This window comes from Schistocerca cancellata, chromosome 12, assembly GCF_023864275.1.
Source record: "Schistocerca cancellata isolate TAMUIC-IGC-003103 chromosome 12, iqSchCanc2.1, whole genome shotgun sequence".
Classification (NCBI taxonomy): Eukaryota; Metazoa; Arthropoda; class Insecta; order Orthoptera; family Acrididae; genus Schistocerca; species Schistocerca cancellata.
In genome coordinates, this window is record NC_064637.1 from 161,195,059 (window position 1) to 161,216,830 (window position 21,772).

At 38.9% G+C, this 21,772-nt stretch overlaps 1 protein-coding gene across 1 annotated transcript in view; it reads left to right on the plus strand.

The window, feature by feature from the left end:
- Positions 1-21,772, plus strand: part of LOC126109386 (uncharacterized) — a 142,881-nt gene that overhangs the window by 103,245 nt on the left and 17,864 nt on the right. Inside the window, exon 3 of the mRNA XM_049914408.1 lies at positions 14,122-14,262. Coding sequence (XP_049770365.1) covers positions 14,122-14,262 — 141 coding nt within the window. The remainder of the gene's footprint in view (positions 1-14,121; positions 14,263-21,772) is intronic.

A 21,772-nucleotide genomic window follows, 5' to 3' on the forward strand; every position in this document is an offset into this window, starting at 1 on the left:
TCCATCCTTGTCATACTATATCTGTAAGTATGCAAATGTCTGTGTATGTAAATTGTTTTATTTTTGTTTTTCTTTGCTTGTAGTGCCATTTTATGTTCAGTATTCATGTAAGAGTGTTACTTCTGTAAATGCAGTGATGGTCACTTTTGCTACACAGCATTTGATAAACAGCGGCTTATCTTGGAACTAGATGCTGATTTGGCAGCAGTGCAGGAAGAGTTGGCAGTGCTTGATAATAGATTATGGCCAAAATTAGCTAATAGCACTATTTTAATCAAGCACAATACAGCCTATAATGGACAATGTATTCTTTTATTAATTAGTAGAAAATTGGGCAATGGGATATGTTTTTAATTTTCTTTTGAATTGGCAGACACTCCAAGTTTCTTTATGTTGTAAGGAAACAAGTCAAATCTATTGCCACCAGAGTACGTAACTATTTGCAGTTAAACAAGAAGGCAAATTCTACTGAAAAGAATTATTTTTTAAATGTATTGTGATTATGTAACTCACAGCTCAATAATAATAATAATAATAATAATAATAATAATAATTCCTCATGACTCTGTGATCTGATGCAAGTCTTTCAGTGTTAAAGACGGACTGAAATATTCCATATCCTTACCATGTTTTGATACCACGACCTTTCAAATTCTGGGCCTAAACCCCACCATTAAACCACCAGGCCCAGTGCTGTCTAGCTGAAACTTTTTTGGTTATCAGTGGAAAAAACCATTCCTTAAGATGTATTCTTGTTGGAATGTTACCGCTGGTATTTGCTGCTGGAGAGTATTTATCCAGGCTACTATTTCCATGAATGTAACCTGCCAGTTGTATGATCATAATTACCTCTACATTAAGTCTTCTCTTGCTGCACTCATGTCACTCCATGAAGCTGTATTCCTGCTATGCGTTGGCACTCGTAGCTATATTGAACTTCTTCACCGCCTGAAGGAAAATGCTGTAGTAATGGAAAATTAAGTTTGCCATCTACTTGCTGCAAAATCTCATAAAAACTTCTTTTCAAAATCTTTCTGCATTTAACAGCTGCATAACACTTTTTACATATCAATTAAATATTCACATTTAAGCACTTCATAAACAAACTTGTCAACAGACATATTGTTAGTATCACAAATCCAAGAAGTAAGTAATTAATTAATTCCCTACAGTCTTCTTTTGTTTTTCATTTTGAAATGACAGCGATTTTCATCCTGACCTCTTCTTCTTTGGCTTCCATGGCACTCCCAAGTCGTGACACCGTAGTGTCAATGGCTCCTTCGCCACCACTAAAACAGTTGCCTGCCACCGCACCTTGTGGCTTTACTGTGCTTACATTTGCGTTTTGTACCTGTGTATAAATGAAAGATTCATCCACAGTATGTTGTCTTTCCTCTACCACTACTACCATAAATCAGGATTTCTGCATAACCATCTTCCATTGGCACAATAGAAAGGAAGTGAGACTTGTTGCTACCTTCAATAGCAACATGTACCACCACATTATCTACTTCAGACAGTACTCTTCCTGCTCATTTTTGCTGAATAAATACTTTATTTACTTGAAGTACACAATCCTAGAAGATAATTCCAGACAGCAACAGCAAGTAAAAATATGTGTAAAAAAGCTAACACACTTGTTTTTAGATCAATACAGTGAGAGATGCTATCAGGGACATAACACACTGAACTGAGCTTCGTGTATAGTTTATCTACAGAAGGACTGCATTTTAACTTCTTAACCAATTGGACCTCAAGTAACTTTATACACGACATGTTCCGTGCATAAGTATATGTAGGTACATAATGAGACACTACAGGACAAGCACTGCCGCGAAAATAGTTAAAAATTGAAGTAAGCAAGTCCCACATGAAGAAGGATAAGAGCTAGACTTGGGGAATTTACCCACTGTACATCTGGGAGAATGGCTGGGAAAACATTGGACATAAAATGATTACCAACAGAGTATATAAAGGAAGGGACCCATCAGTACAAAATAAGTGTGAGATTATTGAACAACAGTGAGGTAAATACTCGTAAGTTGGTAGAGGTATAAAGAAGTGGAACAGTTTACCTATTTATATCTGCAATCCAATACAAGAAACATCATGAAATTTAAATACTTTAGTAACAAATTGCCACCAGCACATTACAGACAATAGGATATGGCTAGTGTTAGTTTTACAGTGGATCATTGCATAATAATACTAGGATTGTTATGTAATTTTGTGAGCTAAGGGTTTCATTTTACTTCTCTGGGAACAGCTGTATTTGTAAACAGATGAAAAAATAAAGAAAGGAAAGGAGTATGTGGGAAATCATGTCTCCAAGCCAAACAGGGCATTGCAGTGGTGAAAGTTGAAAATTTGTGCCAGACCTGGACTCGAACCAAGATGCTCAGGTTCTCCAGAAGAGTTGTCTTATCCATCCTGTGTGACTTAAATTCTCAACTTATCACATTCCGCATTACAGTATCTCTACACTCGCACTGAAACATGTCATGAAACCATCATGCTTGATTATATTAACATGAGTAAGTTTTGTCTGCTGAGTCAGATGTCTGACTGGCAGTAATTCTGCAGCATATATCTCTGGTTCAAGATACTGGATCTTTCATTTATGGCGTATGGCATGTGATGCCACTTTACAGTTCACACTTATGTTAGGCACATTGGATGCTCAGTCTCTATTATTATTGACAGACATTATTCATGCCTCCCCCTGTGTGTGCAAATATCAATACATCAAGGAACATGTGCTTTGCCATGTGCGTAAATAAAGACCCTATGCATACAACAGTTCCAAAATAATTAGGTTTTTGGTGACAAATATCCATCACAGTTTGGCATCACCTTTGAAATTTCTGAAGTAACCCTATGCAGCCATTTTGTTTTAATCTCGCAAGCCAGTATCTGAGTCTCACTCTGGTCCTGGCTACAACAGTGCACAAGTGAAACTCGGGTGCTGTCTTGGGAATGTTAATCAACTGTCATTCACAGTTAAAAATGAAGTGTTTACCATAAACAGTGACAGTGTGTCTTCACATTGACCATTGCTGAGAGTATTTTGTAAAATGTCAATTCAGGTGTGTCCCCTCAAACTGATAATAGCATCACAGCAACAGTCTCACCTGACACTACTAGAAGGCAGCAGCTTCTGCTAGCAGAACAGATTCATATGCTGGAGCAAGAAGTAAGTGCTTTCCAGTGATTGCTCAAAGAAGTGATAAACAAAATGTTGCCTAACACCTGCTGGGAAGACAACAGCTGCAGCACCAAGTGCTGTAGTATCTACGAATGAGCTTCAGGCTGGTGTTGGTACCATGGGGAACTCAAGCGTGAAAGAGCATCTCTCCTTGCACTTACAAATGACAATAGTGACTGGGTTTGGCTCAGCTGGCCACTGTTCCTAGAAGCAATGCCTATCCTTCAACAATGACAAAACTGATGTTTGCAGTTCTTTGCAACTTTTCAATGCTTTTGCTAACAAACGTGACCAACAAACTGCTGTTGCCAGATCAGTCAAGGGATCTATCTTTACACCGAGCACTGACAGTGTTGATATTTACGAAAGTCAGGCACAAAAGTCTTTGGTCACTTACCAAATAGTATCAAAAGTCTGACAGATAACCAACAAGTATTTAAGAAGAAATTAAAAGAATTTCTGAATGACAACTCCTTCTACTCCATAGAGGAATTTTTAGATTTAAATTAAAACAAAAAACAAAAAAATATTAATAAGAAAATAAAAAATAAAAAAATAAATAAAAATAAAAAAAACAAAAAATGAAAAAAATTGTTATATTAACTTAAGTATGTTGTTAAATTAACTTAATTATGTCTTGTATTGGAAAATTTGACTCGTTCCACATCATTACGAAATATCGTATTCATGATCCATGGAACTAGTATTAATCTAATCTAATCTAATCTAATCTAATCTGACAAAACATTCCAGGTTTAGCTGATTATATGTCACAGTCACTTGTGTTCCATGCACATACTTCATTGGGTCAGGATCAGATGTCAGAGTACTGCCAGTAATCAAGATGAACAAACATAAGCTGACTCTTGGCTTACAGGTGCTAATAACTCCAAAATTTCTACATTTGGGAAATGAACTGTGATTGTGAACTTAGGGTTCAGGTGACCATTACAATGGAATTTTCTTCGAGCTGATGCGACAGGACCCATTCTTGGCACTCATTTCTTGCACCATTATAACAAAGACATTTCCACATGGCAAGTACAAATCCGTATGGGGTTTGAGGCAGTTTACGTATGGCTTGGTAAAGCAAGCAGCTCGCATCCTCTGCACTACACCATGTCTCATGGCACACCACATCATAGTGAGGTTCACTGCTCTCCAGCACAAGATCCCTTGGCAACCACTGTAGAGTCTAACGGTTGCAGGCCTCATGCCCACAACTACATCTCGAATGATTCTCATATTTTAAAGTGTGCTTCCTGTTTTTTGAAAGACTAGTTATCATAAATAAAGGAAGGAAAAAACAAACACTTGTACTGAATATAAACTGTTAAATTATAAAATTTGTATGAACTACAGAGATTTTTCTCTGCCCCAGCTTGCATCAGCATCATGAGTTTCTCTGGCCACAGCTGCTACGGATCAACCTACGCCTGGTTCTGTTATTTCACATAGTGCGAAACATCGCATTCAGACTACTCCCAGAGCTCCTGTGATTTCAAGGCTCGCAAGCTTTCATCATTACATCCTTGATCCACAGACAATATTGTGTTGTCAAATGTTACTATGAGTCAACATCATGCCCTTCGCCCTAAGCCTACGACAAACGACGCCTTCATCTTCAACATCACAGCCTTTGCCATCACTGGACACTGTCCATATATTACAGAAGCCATCACAAGTCTGTACCCGTGCCAGGTGGCACAATACAAATACTCAGAGGACACCAGCTCCACTCTACCAGTGGGGAGGGGGCGAGTGGTGGTGGGAGCTGTATGGCAACACTATTAACCAAATGCTAAGATAATTGCTGAAGGTATACAGCATGTAATATCTTTTGTACTGTTGCCTTTGTGACCTGTCTTTTGTCATACTTATGTGATTGATGTTTTATGTCGTCTCATGTTGTATGCTTTTGCCAGTGCGCAATAATAAAATGCAGTATTTCACCTGTGGCTTAAGTTTCCTGGGCTAATGTGTGACTCTGAATGTATGTTGCATTCCAGATTTATCTTCTGCATAACTGATTTATTCAGCAAAATACAGCTTCCTACTGAATGGTGGTACTTAATGAAATAAAAATGTGAGTTCGTCTAGCAAGAACGTCCCATTATCAACTTAACTAGCAGTACACGAGTGACGATAGTCTCCTTTTAGTATTCTCAAATTAGTAAGTGCGTTTATACACCAGTTCTTCCAAATCCAATCCGTGATGCATAAATTAAAGTCCCCGTATGACAACGTACTGTCACATGTTCCAACAGTCAAAGTCACTCTCACAAGTCTGTTCATAATCTGTCACTTGGCTGCACTCCTGATCAGGAAGAAAACAAGTCTCCTATGGTTGTAAGGAAATGTCCACTTTCACATCAGAAAATACCAAACCAGCCTTCTCTGTATGGTGGCAATAACATAACCTTTTCTTGCATTTTCCAGCAGCTCCGAGGAGCACATCTCCCACCACTGTCTCCATCAGTGTCACCACGCTTTAGCCAACAGAATCTCAAGTAGCTCCCCACCACATAATGCACTTTTTGCAATGCTTTGACACATCATTGTACTTGAAATAGAATGAAAATAAACTTGAGATGCAAATTGAAATGGAATTGGTCCACCATTGATACACAAATAATTCTGCTCTTAATGTACATGTTTTGCATGAAACAGTATTTGATACCATGTCTACAACACTAATTATTATTCCATGAAACATAGATATATGATTTAGATAGATAAGGATGTGCATTTATCGCACCTTCAATCAGATACTGTCAGTAATGTCGTATGTTAAATTACTCTATAACCCTTCATTTGTTAGTGTATGGATAGAGTATTTTCTGATGTGACACACTCACTTCATGTGAGCACTCAACTTGTGATAATGACTATTGTACAGTGCCATTATCTGATATTATGTCTACCTAATAGGACTGCCTTGTTTTTTATTTATAATGTGCAAATGCCTATAGTGTAGTGTCTAGTTATGCATGGCATTGCATTTGGTGCTTTTGCATACAGGATTGCATCTCTTGGACACACATATAACCCTTAGACTTTTCTGCATCAATATTTCTTGTCTCATTGTAAGTTGTTAGTGTGTTTGTTCTGTTCAGAGCTTTGCTATTTCCAAACAACACAGCTTTGAACCTAACAGCTGTTAGCAGCCTTCTCGGCTTTTACCTGTAAGTGCCTACCACCTAAGGCCAGATGTTCACTCGTGCTAATCCCTCCTTTTCCATAGACCCTTCTCATGCCGTCCTCGGTGGAACCTATTACCATTTCCTCAGCCTCCCTCCATATACACAGCACTATCAACATTTTTGTTTAATAATTCCATGTTGGACATGTTTCCCAAAAGGGAACAATCACTGGTGTTATTCAGCAGCTTTAACTAATGGTTATGCTCACTCACCACTCTTGTCTTTCCACAACACTCATTGTGGGCTGGCTATAGTGGTTGCATTCTGGGCCTTACTGCAGCAGTGGAAGCTTTCCTGATTTCCACACCTTTAACAAGTAACACACACCAAACACATAGTATTACGGAAATCACTGTAGACACGCAACACGTCCTCCTAACTGATTGCCACTCCACACACTGACTCATCAGATATGCAGCTATCATCACCTAGCGGTGCAAGGATCTACTACTGCAACTTTCCAGATGGCAGCACCAGTCCCAAAAATTTTGTATTCCACTTCGTATATGTGGAAGTGACCTGAAGACACCAGAAGGTTTAAGATTGATTACGTAATAGTTAGATAGAGATTTAGGTATCAGATTTTAAACTGTAAGGCATTTTCAGGGCCAAATGTGGACTCTGAGCACAATTTATTGTTTATGAATTGTAGATTAAAACTGAAGAAATGGGAAAAGCGTAGGAAAATTAAGGAGATGGGAACTGGATTAATTGAAAGAACCAGAAGTTGTTGAGAGCTTCAGAGGGAGCATCAAGCAACAGTTGACTAGAACGGGGGAAAGGAATAAAGTAGAAGACGAATGGGTAGCTTTAAGAGATAAAATAGTGAAGGCAGTGCAGGACCAAATTGCTAAAAAGACAAGGCCTAATATAAATCCTTGGACAACACAAGAGATATTAAATTTAATTGATGAAAGGAGATATAAATGCAGAGAATGAAGCAAGCTAAAGGGAATCAAAATGTATAAAATATAAGATTGACAGGAAGCGAGTGCAAAATGGCTAAGCAGGAATGGCTAGAGGACAAATGAAAGGATTTAGATGCATCAACAACTTTACTCTGCAAACCACTGTGAGGTGCATGGCAGAGGGTACATCCAATTGTACCAGTTATTAGGGTTTCTCACTATTCCATTCACGTATGGAGAGTGGGAAGAAGATTGTTTGAATGCCTCTTTGCATGCAGTAATTATTTTAATTTTATCCTCACACTCATTGTGTGAGCGAAATGTAAGGGGTTGTAGCATATCCCTAGAGTAATCATTTAAAGCCAGTTCTTGAAACTTTGTTAATAAACTGTATCAGGATAGTTTATGTCTGTCTTCAAGAGTCTGCCATTTCAGTTCCATCACAATCTTTGCGACACTTTTCATGCATTAAACAAACCTGTGACCATTTGTGCTGCCCTTCTTGTACACGTTCAATATCCAGAGTTAGTCCTACATGATATTGGAGTTCCACTTCAAATTGCTGTATTTTATTTTTCACTGATTGCATGTTTCAACGAAATTTTGTTAAGTGTTTGGAATTAGTTGACCCAATGATTTATTTTCTTCATTACACATACTAATAATGCCTTCTGGAGTGTCTGCCTATCTGGTAAGTGCCTGTGAAAAAGTTTCTAAATTGATGGGACATTCTTTAGGCAGGGGAAGCTTTTCTGTTTTAATTGACCCTAAAACAAACCATAGCTTGATGGGATGTCGCTGTTTCCCTGTCCAGTTGTATGTATACTAAATAGAGCTTTTAGCAGGTACAACTGTTAAATACAACATGTACATAAAGTCCGGTAACACTTTCAATTATTTTATTGCACAAGATCCAAACATTGTACAGATATCATATATATGTCATTTTGAAGAGAAACCCTGAACATTTTTTTTTATGTATACTGTCACAGTGTAGTTTGGTAATTTGCCAATAGCACTGGTCATAAACATGGCCATGGGGACAGCTGTTTCACGAAATGGCCTCTCCGATCACAAGATCTCACTCTATGTGACGTTTCTCTGCGGGGACACATTAAAGACTTGGTGTATGTACTGCCTCTACTATGTGACGCAGCAGAGCTCTGGGAGAGAATACAGGAAATGACTGCCACAGTTGGTGATGCCATGCTGGGACGGGTATGGCAAGAAATTGATTCCCGTACTGACGTCTGCCAGGTCACTCATGGTTCGCATATCAAATGTTTGTAAAAGATACTTTCAGAGTTTCTCTTCAAAATACAATATGTATGACATCTGTACAATGTTTAGTTCTCGTGCAATAAATAGTTGAAAGTGTTCCCGGACATTATGTACACTCTGTAACTTGGAGAAAGCATATTTGTGCCATAAGCTGTACAATTTCGTGTTTATTCTCTACCAGCTTCATTTGTTACAGTCATCTCTGAGGAGAAAATATAGAACATCTACATATCAACCATATATTTCTGTCATATGCGAACCATACAAATGTAGAACATTGTCATAATATTCTGCCATAAGTCCACGTAAACACACTGTGCCTCAGCACAATTACAGTAGTGCACATTTGATGATAACACATTTAACTGGTTCCATATTCTCTGAGAGTTAATCATCATCTGATGAAGGAAGACTGATCATACTATTGCTATTACATTCTAATTATTTGATCGTGCTTTTTCTTGACAAAAAAATGAAATCTGCCGAAGCCACTTGAATCTCAACAATTACATTCAACTTGAATCTCAACAATTACATTCAACTTACTGAATTTTGTACAATAATTCTTCTCAATATACCTCAAATAATTTGTCTTACAGTTTGTGAATAAAATAATTACATTCCATAAATAAAAATACTTCTATCGAAGTTACTTTGGATTTTAATAGTTATCTAGATTCCTTTTGCAAATGACGATAATAAAGTATAGTTTCTGTTTTTTCTCAGATCCTCAATAGATTCTTCATGACAAAGTCTGAGAATGTCTTCATTCTGGGGCATAACAAAAGCCTTAGCAATAGGCCTACTCACCAGTCTCCAACTTGTACTACATACGGTGTCAGTTGTGGGGATAAGCATGGCTACACTGGGAGGAGCACACCACAGAACTGATGAAGCGTCTTAACAAATCTCTGTTTGCAATGCGAATTTTGTCAGACATAGGGGATATAAAAATGAAAAAGCTGGCATACTATGCTTACTTTCATTCCATAATGTCATATGGGATTATTTTTTGGGGTAATTCATCAAGCCAAGCTAAAGTTTTCCGGGCACAAAAACGTGCAGTAAGAATTATATGTGGTGTGAACTCAAGAACATCCTGCAGAAGCCTGTTTAGGGAACTAGGGATACTAACTACAGCTTCCCAATATATTTATTCCTTAATGAAATTTGTCATTAAAAATATATCACTTTTTCAAACCAACAGCTCAATTCATGGAATCAATACTAGAAATAAGAATAATCTTCACAAGGATTTAAAGTCACTTAGTCTTGTACAAAAAGGTGTGCATTATTCAGGAACACACATTTTCAATAACTTGCCAGCAGCCATAAAAAGCTTAACAACCAATGAAATTCAGTTTAAGAGAAGCCTAAAGGATTTATTGGTGGCCAACTCCTTCTACTCCATTGATGAATTTCTTAGTAAAACCAACTGATTTGTATATAAGTACAACATAACTTCTGCACAATTTCAGGGCAGTAATGTGTTCACTGAAAATGTGTGTGTGTGTGTGTGTGTGTGTGTGTGTGTGTGTGTGTGTGTGTGTGTGTGTGTGTGTGTGTGATAATATAACTTCTGCACCATTTCAGTGCAGTAATGTGTTCATTGTAAATAAGTATTACAGTAGTTGTATTACATGTTTATTACCTTATAAATAAATAAAAAACTTTTTTATTTTAAATTCAGTGCATTAGTATTTGTAAAATGACTCTTAGTGTTCATTAAAAAATGACGATCATTCCACTTGGGACCTGTGGAATGGTACATTAGCTTATTTGTTTTAGTTGTAAATATTTGTCATGTATTGTTGTTTTTCTGACATGTTCCACATCCTGGAGGACCTCCTCACTACGGATCAATTGGAATGAAAGTAAATCTAATCTAATCTAATCTAAACAGATCCCAGACAGATGGCGGTACCTCAGAAACTCCAGAAACAAAGCAATGACTGACCTGTACCATAGCCAGACTTACAGTTTAGGTTCAAAGGTGACGATTTGGCTGTGATTTGGTGATGCCAGTGAATGTGAATACAGAGTCTTACTTGTGAAATACTGATATGTAGGCTTGATGCCTAGATTAGGTTGAAAGGTGAAAGACTGACTGTGAGTTGGTGAATCAGTACTGAAGGTTTCAGTTAATCCAATAGGTATGCCAGTTGGTGTGTGGTCTCGTCAGACCTTCAGTGAATTTCTACTGCGACTGATGGTTTAGGCCTACTGCTCAGTTACTTACCTTATATCATTCACTGTTTACAGAGATGGGCCTTGCAATGGTTATTCCAACTGATTGGAGAAGTAAAATATTGTAATTTTTGAGACTGAATAAACATTAGTTTGGCACCAACTCACCTGAGTGACTGGAAAGAGGTATATAGATACTGAGCAGTTAGTTTAACTGACCGGAGACAGGAGCTTATTCTTCCTTATTTCTCGCCACTCCTTCCAAATACATCTACATCTATACTCTGCAAACCACGTGAAGTGCACTGCAGAGCATATGTCCCAGTTATTAGGGTTTCTTCCCATTCCATTCATGTATGGAGCACGGGAAGAATGATTGACTGAATGCAATAATTATTCTAATCTTGTCCTCACCATCCCTAGGTGAGTGATACATAGAGGATTGCAGTATATTCCGAAAGTCATCATTTAAAGATGGTTCTTGAAACATTATTAGTAGACTTTCTTGGGATAGTTTACGTCTATCTTCAAGAGGGTTCCAGTTCAATTCCTTCAGTATTTCTGTGATGCTTCCATGGATCAGACAAACCTGTGACCATTTGTGCCACCCTTCTTTGGATGCGTTCAATATTCCCTGTTAACGCTATTCGGTATGGGTCCCAGACACTTGAGCAGTATTCTAGAATTGGTCGCATAAGTGGTTAGTAAGGAATCTCCTTAATAGATTCATTGCACTCCCCCAGTATACCACCAATAAACTGAAATCTATCACGTGCTTTACCCATGACTGAGCCTACACTCGGGTATTTGTGTGAGTTGGTCAATTCCAACAATCACTCACTGAAATTATAGTCACAGGCGACTATATTTCTTCATTTCGTGAAGTGCACAATTTTACATTTCTGGACATTAAAAGCATGTTGCCAACCCTTACACCATTTTGAAATGTTATTAGGATCCAAATGAATATTTATGCAGCTTCTTTCAGACAGTACTTCATTATGGATAACTGCACCATCTGCAGAAAGTTTGAGGTTTCTATTGATACACTGTATGTATGAGTATTTTCTCACTGATTGCATCACAGCATTAAGGGGACACTGCAAACGGTCAGTGGGTCTCTTGTTCACAAACCACACTGGCTTCTCAGTCTTCCATTTTGCTCTCATGGAATCCAGTATGCCACAATACAATATCTACCAGAATGATAATACATAAAAGTGTATTCCTTTGCAAACTAAATCTCACAGATGAGATACAAGTTAATTCATTGATTCACTCATAATAAATGTCAACATGAAGGAGAACCTTCAGGAATGTGCAACAGGTCAAATTATTCATTGGATGGCAGCAAAAGCCACTGCAGGCAGCTTCTGTACACTATACCAGTTAATTAATTCTATATCTTTTTTTTTTTTTTTTAAGTAAAGCTACTTTAGGGAGAAAAAAGCCATTGCTAGTAATTTTCTTCATGGACACAAAGCAGTTACTTTGAAATTCTTCCACTCCACTACTTGTAAACTCTCAGTTTAAAGCATTACTAGGGCTAGAGTATGAGGTACAAGTTACGTAATGGACTTTGCATTAAAATAAATGTCAAAGAATAGTCCATTATGTAATATAGGTTCTCTTAATAGGGCAAAATGCGTTAGAATATCGTGCAAATTAAACATTAAGCTACGTTACGGGTCAATATGTTAGCATAAACTTTATTTGGTTTTCATATTTATTAGCTCCACGAATTCACTACAAAACCCTTAATCCTATTTCATTTTCTTTTCTACAAATAAGTACCGCATTCCATGAGGGCCTTTGTAATTTGCTGTCAAGAACGCATGTTACATCTGCTACCCACTGCCTAGTATGAGGCACGCACAACTAGTTTGCTGGCACTAAAGTCATCATTCTCCCTCTCACATTTCCGCTCCAAGCAAAGCCAGATGATTTCACCTGAATATCCCACACGTAACAGTCTAATCGGTCAACTTTTCGAGGGAGCTGTACTGGCTAAAAAGTGCTTATGCTGTATTTCTTTCTCCTTCGTTTGCACTCGACAACGAAAGCATATAGTCAAACAGTGTGTCTGTATTGAAAAGTCGATCGATACTTCCTACGAAGTAAGCAAATAAGATGTGATTGATGAAATGTGAAAATTACAAAAATGCGGGACATGTTAGGCGTTTTGCGGGCCTTTTTTTTTTTTAAATCTTCCAGTGCGGTATTAGAGGTTCCATTGATGGACGGTCCCGCAGAATGGACATTTGACTGCCTTTAGCCTTATTTCATCACAAAAATATTCCACTCGCAGTGACAGCAGATGAACTTTTTTGGGTCGGTTACCACGACAACGCAACATAATAATTTGTTGGGCGAAACAGTGTGCGTGATAGGTCGGTAGACAAATTGGTGCATAGCTAGGTCTTTTAACAGCACAAAAGTTGACTGGTAGAAATAATATCCAACATGCCAGTTTTTCAGTTCATATCAGGATCGTGTAAACCACTCCTATTTTCCAAGCATATATGTTGGCAATGCGTCAGCTCCCTTAGCCAATGGGAAGACAGTTTTAGGTAGCCAATGAGAGACGAGGAGCGAAGGAAATAATCGGAGCGCTGGAATTGAAATTATTCGACGTTCTATACCGAGGTTATTCGTAGTTTCCTTGAATTTTCAGCTCAACATATTCGACAATATTTTTTGAATGGAACTTAGGTTTGTAATTTAGCCCAAGATTCTAATTATTAAATTGCTTTCTCTGGTTAGCTGTAATTGTAGCTTAGACGTAACTATTTAGTGTTTTGTAGTTACAGAAGTTCAGTGCGTTAACAGCTATTGTAATGTATTAAGTCTATCTGTACTTAGTAGATAATATTTATTAGTGAGAAAATACGCCGCATCGACGTTGTATCCCACAGCTATAGCTACGTTTTAGCGTTTAGTTTTATGAAAATACCAATAATTTTGTGTAATTGCAGGTACTAGTTTCGTATAACGCCAGTGTTCACAAAACTAATAGTTGAATATCATCAAATTACTTTGTTTTATCTCAGTTGTGCAGTAGATGTGAACTAACTTAACCACTGTTTCTGTGTCAATAAACGATCTTAAAATTTAAATTAACAATTTTCATATTCTCTCGTAAAATAAGTTTCATTATGGTGTGCATAATGTTTACGCTTAAAAACTACTCCTAAATTATGTAGCTGATTTGCCGTAAAATAATTCTTATTGTCAAACAGTTTTGCATAAAATTCCCTTACGTGTTATCTTTCATGATCATAGCATCCCAACTAAATACCATCAGTGTCATTATGAACAAATGTACAAACTATTGCAGGAGGATGGAGGCTCCAGTCTTCATACAGCCATCCTGATTCTAGTTTTCCATCGTCTCTCAAAATTAATTCATGAAATTTCGGATGGTTCCTACTATATGGCCACAACCAACTACCTGTTCCATCCTTGTCATACTATATCTGTAAGTATGCAAATGTCTGTGTATGTAAATTGTTTTATTTTTGTTTTTCTTTGCTTGTAGTGCCATTTTATGTTCAGTATTCATGTAAGAGTGTTACTTCTGTAAATGCAGTGATGGTCACTTTTGCTACACAGTATTTGATAAACAGCGGTTTATCTTGGAACTAGATGCTGATTTGGCAGCAGTGCAGGAAGAGTTGGCAGTGCTTGATAATGGATTATGGCCAAAATTAGCTAATAGCACTATTTTAATCAAGCACAATACAGCCTATAATGGACAATGTATTCTTTTATTAATTAGTAGAAAATTGGGCAATGGGATATGTTTTTAATTTTCTTTTGAATTGGCAGACACTCCAAGTTTCTTTATGTTGTAAGGAAACAAGTCAAATCTATTGCCACCAGAGTACGTAACTATTTGCAGTTAAACAAGAAGGCAAATTCTACTGAAAAGAATTATTTTTTAAATGTATTGTGATTATGTAACTCACAGCTCAATAATAATAATAATAATAATAATAATAATAATAATTCCTCATGACTCTGTGATCTGATGCAAGTCTTTCAGTGTTAAAGACGGACTGAAATATTCCATGTCCTTACCATGTTTTGATACCACGACCTTTCAAATTCTGGGCCTAAACCCCACCATTAAACCACCAGGCCCAGTGCTGTCTAGCTGAAACTTTTTTGGTTATCAGTGGAAAAAACCATTCCTTAAGATGTATTCTTGTTGGAATGTTACCGCTGGTATTTGCTGCTGGAGAGTATTTATCCAGGCTACTATTTCCATGAATGTAACCTGCCAGTTGTATGATCATAATTACCTCTACATTAAGTCTTCTCTTGCTGCACTCATGTCACTCCATGAAGCTGTATTCCTGCTATGCGTTGGCACTCGTAGCTATATTGAACTTCTTCACCGCCTGAAGGAAAATGCTGTAGTAATGGAAAATTAAGTTTGCCATCTACTTGCTGCAAAATCTCATAAAAACTTCTTTTCAAAATCTTTCTGCATTTAACAGCTGCATAACACTTTTTACATATCAATTAAATATTCACATTTAAGCACTTCATAAACAAACTTGTCAACAGACATATTGTTAGTATCACAAATCCAAGAAGTAAGTAATTAATTAATTCCCTACAGTCTTCTTTTGTTTTTCATTTTGAAATGACAGCGATTTTCATCCTGACCTCTTCTTCTTTGGCTTCCATGGCACTCCCAAGTCGTGACACCGTAGTGTCAATGGCTCCTTCGCCACCACTAAAACAGTTGCCTGCCACCGCACCTTGTGGCTTTACTGTGCTTACATTTGCGTTTTGTACCTGTGTATAAATGAAAGATTCATCCACAGTATGTTGTCTTTCCTCTACCACTACTACCATAAATCAGGATTTCTGCATAACCATCTTCCATTGGCACAATAGAAAGGAAGTGAGACTTGTTGCTACCTTCAATAGCAACATGTACCACCACATTATCTACTTCAGACAGTACTCTTCCTGCTCATTTTTGCTGAATAAATACTTTATTTACTTGAAGTACACAATCCTAGAAGATAATTCCAGACAGCAACAGCAAGTAAAAATATGTGTAAAAAAGCTAACACACTTGTTTTTAGATCAATACAGTGAGAGATGCTATCAGGGACATAACACACTGAACTGAGCTTCGTGTATAGTTTATCTACAGAAGGACTGCATTTTAACTTCTTAACCAATTGGACCTCAAGTAACTTTATACACGACATGTTCCGTGCATAAGTATATGTAGGTACATAATGAGACACTACAGGACAAGCACTGCCGCGAAAATAGTTAAAAATTGAAGTAAGCAAGTCCCACATGAAGAAGGATAAGAGCTAGACTTGGGGAATTTACCCACTGTACATCTGGGAGAATGGCTGGGAAAACATTGGACATAAAATGATTACCAACAGAGTATATAAAGGAAGCGACCCATCAGTACAAAATAAGTGTGAGATTATTGAACAACAGTGAGGTAAATACTCGTAAGTTGGTAGAGGTATAAAGAAGTGGAACAGTTTACCTATTTATATCTGCAATCCAATACAAGAAACATCATGAAATTTAAATACTTTAGTAACAAATTGCCACCAGCACATTACAGACAATAGGATATGGCTAGTGTTAGTTTTACAGTGGATCATTGCATAATAATACTAGGATTGTTATGTAATTTTGCGAGCTAAGGGTTTCATTTTACTTCTCTGGGAACAGCTGTATTTGTAAACAGATGAAAAAATAAAGAAAGGAAAGGAGTACGTGGGAAATCATGTCTCCAAGCCAAACAGGGCATTGCAGTGGTGAAAGTTGAGAATTTGTGCCGGACCAGGAGTCGAACCAAGATGCTCAGGTTTTCCAGAAGAGTTGTCTTATCCATCCTGTGTGACTTAAATTCTCAACTTATCACATTCTGCATTACAGTATCTCTGCACTCGCACTGAAACATGTCATGAAACCATCATGCTTGATTATATTAACATGAGTAAGTTTTGCCTGCTGGCAGTAATTCTGCAGCATATATCTCTGGTTCAAAATACTGGAACTTTCCTTTATGGCATATGGCATGTGATGTCAATTTACAGTTCACACTTATGTTTGGCACTCTGGATGCTCAGACTCTATTATTACTGACAGACATTATTCATGCACCCCCGCTGTGTGCAAATATCAATACATCAAAGAACATGTGCTTTGCCATGTATATAAATAAAGACCCTATGCATACAACAGTTCCTAAAGAATTATATTTTTTGTGACAAATTTCCATGACAGTTTTGGCATTAGGTTTGAAATTTCTGAAGTAATCCTATGCAACTCTTGTTTTTAATCTCGCAAGCCAGTACCCGAGTCTCAGTCTGGCTCTGGCTACTACAGTGCACAGGTGAAACTCGGGTGCCGACTTGGAAATGTTAATCAACTGTCATTTGCAGTTAAAAATTAGTCGTTTACAATAAATAGTGTCCGCAGCCCGTGGTCTTGCCGTAGCTTTCTCGCTTCTTGCACACGGGGTCCCGGGTTCGATTCTTGGCGGGGTAGAGGACTTTCCCTGCCTTGAGATGACTGGCTCTCATCACCATCATCATTCATCCCCATTATGGTTGGGGGAAGGCGATGGCAAACCGCCTCCACTAGGACCTTGCGTAGTTCGTGGTGCAGGTCTCCCGCATTGCCCCTACGCTCTTCGGAGTTAGGGACTTCATCATCATCACATAAACAGTGACAGTGTGTCTTCACATTGGCCGTTGCTGACAGTATTTTGCAGAACGTCAATTTGATGTGTCCCCTCAAACTGATAATAGCCTCACAGCAATAGTGTCACCTGATGCTACTAGAAGGCAGCAGCTTCTGCTAGCGAAACAGATCCATGTGCTGGAGAAAGAAGTAAGTGCTCTACAGTGGTTGCTCAAAGAAATTATAAACAAAGTGTTGCCTAACACCCACTCAGAAGACAACACCCACAGCAACATGTGCTGTAGTGCCTATGAATGAACCTCAGACTGGTGTAGGAACCAAGGAGAACTCAAGCAATAAAGTGCATCTCTCCTTGTGCTTACAGATCACAATAGTGACTGGGTTTGGCCCAACTGGCCACTGTTCCAAGAAGCACTGCCTATCATTCAAAAAAGACAAAACTGATGTTTGTAATTCTTTGCAACTTTTCAACACTTTTGCGAACAAACATGACCAACAAACTGCTGTTGCCAAATCAGTCAATGGATCTGCTTTCACACCCAGCACTGGCAGTGTCAATATTTACAAAACTCAGGAGTGACAAAATATTCATCATGCTGATTATATGTCACAGTCACTTGTGTTCCATACGCATACTTCATTGAGTCAGGATCAGATGTCAGAGTACTGCCAGTGAATCAAGATGAACAAACATAAGCTGACTCTTGGCATACAGCTGCTAATAACTCCAAAATTTCTTCGTTTGGGAAATGAACTGTGATTGTGAACTTAGGCTTCAGGTGATCATTACAATGGAATTGTCTTCTAGCTGATGCCACAGAACGCATTCATGGTGGTCATTTCTTGCACCATTATAACAGACATTTCCACATGGCAAGCACAAATCCGTAAGGGATTTGAGGCAGTTTATGTATGGCTTGGTAAAGCAAGCAGCTCACATCCTCTGCACTGCACCATGCCTCATGGCACACCACATCATAGTGAGGTTCACTGCTCTCCTGCTCAATATCCTGTGGCACACAATGTGTATTCTAATGCTTCCAGGCCTCATGCCCACAACTACATTTCGAACGGTTCTCATATCTTAAAGTGTGCTTCATCAATAAAGGAAAGAAAAAATAAACACTTCTACTGAAAATAAACGGTTAAATTCCAAAATTTGTATGAATTCTCTGCCCCAGCTTGCTTCAGCATCTTGAATGTCTCCGGTCACAACTGCTAAAGATCAACCTATGCCAAGTTCTGTTATTTCACATAGTGCGAAACATCACATTCAGACTGCTCCCAGAGCTCCTGTAACTTTCAAGGCTCACAAGCTATCACCATTATAACCTTGATCCACAGACAATACTGTGTCCTCAAACTTTACTGTGACTCAACATCATGCCCTTTGCCCTAGCCTACAACAAACAACGCCTTCATCTTCAACAACACAATGTTTGCCACTGGTGGGTTCTGTCAATATATCACAGAGGCCATCACAAGTCTGTACCTGTGCCAGGTGGTACATTACAAATACTACTACGACACCAGCTCCACCCCACCAGTGGGGAGGCGGGCGATTGGTGGTGGGAGCTGCATGGCAACACTATTAATCAAGTGCTAAGATAATTGCTGAAAGGATAAAGAGTGTAATATCTTTTGTACTGTTGTCTTTGTGTCCTGCATTTTGTCATACTTATGTGAATGATGTTTTATGTCATCTCATGTTGCGTGCTTTTGCCAGTCCGCAATAATAAATTGCAATATTTCACCTGTGGCAGCTACTGTGACTTAACTTTCCTAGGCTAATATATGACTGTTTGTTAAAATCTCGGAGTCACAGTAAGAATGTAGGCTACACTTCAGATTTATGATTTGCATAACTGATTTATTCAGAAAAATACAGCTTCCTACTGAATGGTGGTCCTTAGTGAAATAAAAAAGTGAGTTCATTTAGTAATAATATCCCATTTTCAACTTAACTGGCGCACACGAGTGATGATGGTCTCCTTTTAGTATTCCCAAATTAGTAAGTGCATTTATACACCAGTTGTTCTAAACCCAAGCTCTGATGCATAAACTAAAGTCTCCATACGACAAAATACTGTCACATGTTCCAACAGTCAGTCACATTCACAAGTCTCTGTTCATAATCTGTCACTTGGCTGCACTCCGTATCAGGAAGAAAACAAGTCTCCTATAGTCGTTAGCAAATGTCCACTCTCACATCAGAAAAAACCAATGGTGGCAATAACATAACCTTTTCCTGCATTTTCCAGCAGCTCCGAGGAGCACATCTCCCACCTCTGTATCCATCAATGTCATGAAGCTTTAGCCAGCAGAATCACAAGTAGCTCCCCACCACATAATGCACTTTTTGTAATGCTTTGACACATCATTGTACTTGAAATAGAATGAAAATGAACTTGAGTCGCAAATGTAAATGGAGTTGGACCACCATCGATACACAAATAATTCTGCACTTAATTTACATGTGTTGCATGAAACAGTGTTTGATACCATGTCTACAGACAGTAATTATTATCCCATGAAACATAGATATATGATTTATGAATATAATAGAGGGAAACATTCCACGTGGGAAAAATATATCTAAAAACAAAGATGATGAGACTTACCAAACAAAAGCGCTGGCAGGTCGATAGACACACAAACAAACACAAACATACACACAAAATTCAAGCTTTCGCAACAAACAGTTGCTTCGTCAGGAAAGAGGGAAGGAGAGGGAAAGACGAGAGGATGTGGGTTTTAAGGGAAAGGGTACGGAGTCATTCCAATCCCGGGAGCGGAAAGACTTACCTTAGGGGGAAAAAAGGACAGGTATACACTCGCACACACACATATCCATCCGCATATACACAGACACAAGCAGACATTTGTAAAGGCAAAGAGTTTGGGCAGAGATGTCAGTCGAGGCGGAAGTACAGAGGCAAAGATGTTGTTGAAAGACAGGTGAGGTATGAGCGGCGGCAAATTGAAATTAGAAATTAGCGGAGATTGAGGCCTGGCGGATAGCGAGAAGAGAGGATATGCTGAAGGGCAAGTTCCCATCTCTGGAGTTCTGACAGGTTGGTGTTAGTGGTAAGTATCCAGATAACCCGGACGGTGTAACACTGTGCCAAGATGTGCTGGCCGTGCACCAAGGCATGTTTACTACAGGGTGATCCTCATTACCAACAAACACTGTCTGCCTGTGTCCATTCATGCGAATGGACAGTTTGTTGCTGGTCATTCCCACATAGAAAGCGTCACAGTGTACGCAGGTCAGTTGGTAAATCACGTGGGTGCTTTCACACGTGGCTCTGCCTTTGATCGTGTACGCCTTCCGGGTTACAGGACTGGAGTAGGTGGTGGTGGGAGGGTGCATGGGACAGGTTTTACACCGGGGGGCGGTTACAAGGGTAGGAGCCAGAGGGTAGGGAAGGTGGTTTGGGGATTTCATAGGGATGAATAAGAGGTTACGAAGGTTAGGTGGACGGCGGAAAGACACTCTTGGTGGAGTGGGGAAGATTTCATGAAGGATGGATCTCATTTCAGGGCAGGATTTGAGGAAGTCGTATCCCTGCTGGAGAGCCACATTCAGAGTCTGATCCAGTCCCGGAAAGTATCCTGTCACAAGTGGGGCACTTTTGGGGTTCTTCTGTGGGAGGTTCCGGGTTTGAGGAGATGAGGAAGTGGCTCTGGTTATCTCATTCAGGGCAGGATTTGAGGAAGTCGTATCCCTGCTGGAGAGCCACATTCAGAGTCTGATCCAGTCCCGGAAAGTATCCTGTCACAAGTGGGGCACTTTTGGGGTTCTTCTGTGGGAGGTTCTGGGTTTGAGGAGATGAGGAAGTGGCTCTGGTTATTTGCTTCTGTACCAGGTTGGGAGAGTAGTTACGGGATGCGAGAGCTGTTTTCAGGTTGTTGGTGTAATGGTTCAAGGATTCCAGACTGGAGCAGATTCGTTTGCCATGAAGACCTAGGCTGTAGGGAAGGGACCGTTTGATGTGGAATGGGTGGCAGCTGTCATAATGGAGGTACTGTTGCTTGTTGGTGGGTTTGATGTGGACGGACGTGTGAAGCTGGCCATTGGACAGGTGGAGGTCAACGTCAAGGAAAGTGGCATGGGATTTAGAGTAGGACCAGGTGAATCTGATGGAACCAAAGGAGTTGAGGTTGGAGAGGAAATTCTGGAGTTCTTCTTCACTGTGAGTCCAGATCATGAAAATGTCATCAATAAATCTGTACCAAACTTTGGGTTGGCAGGCCTGGATAACCAAGAAGGCTTCCTCTAAGCGACC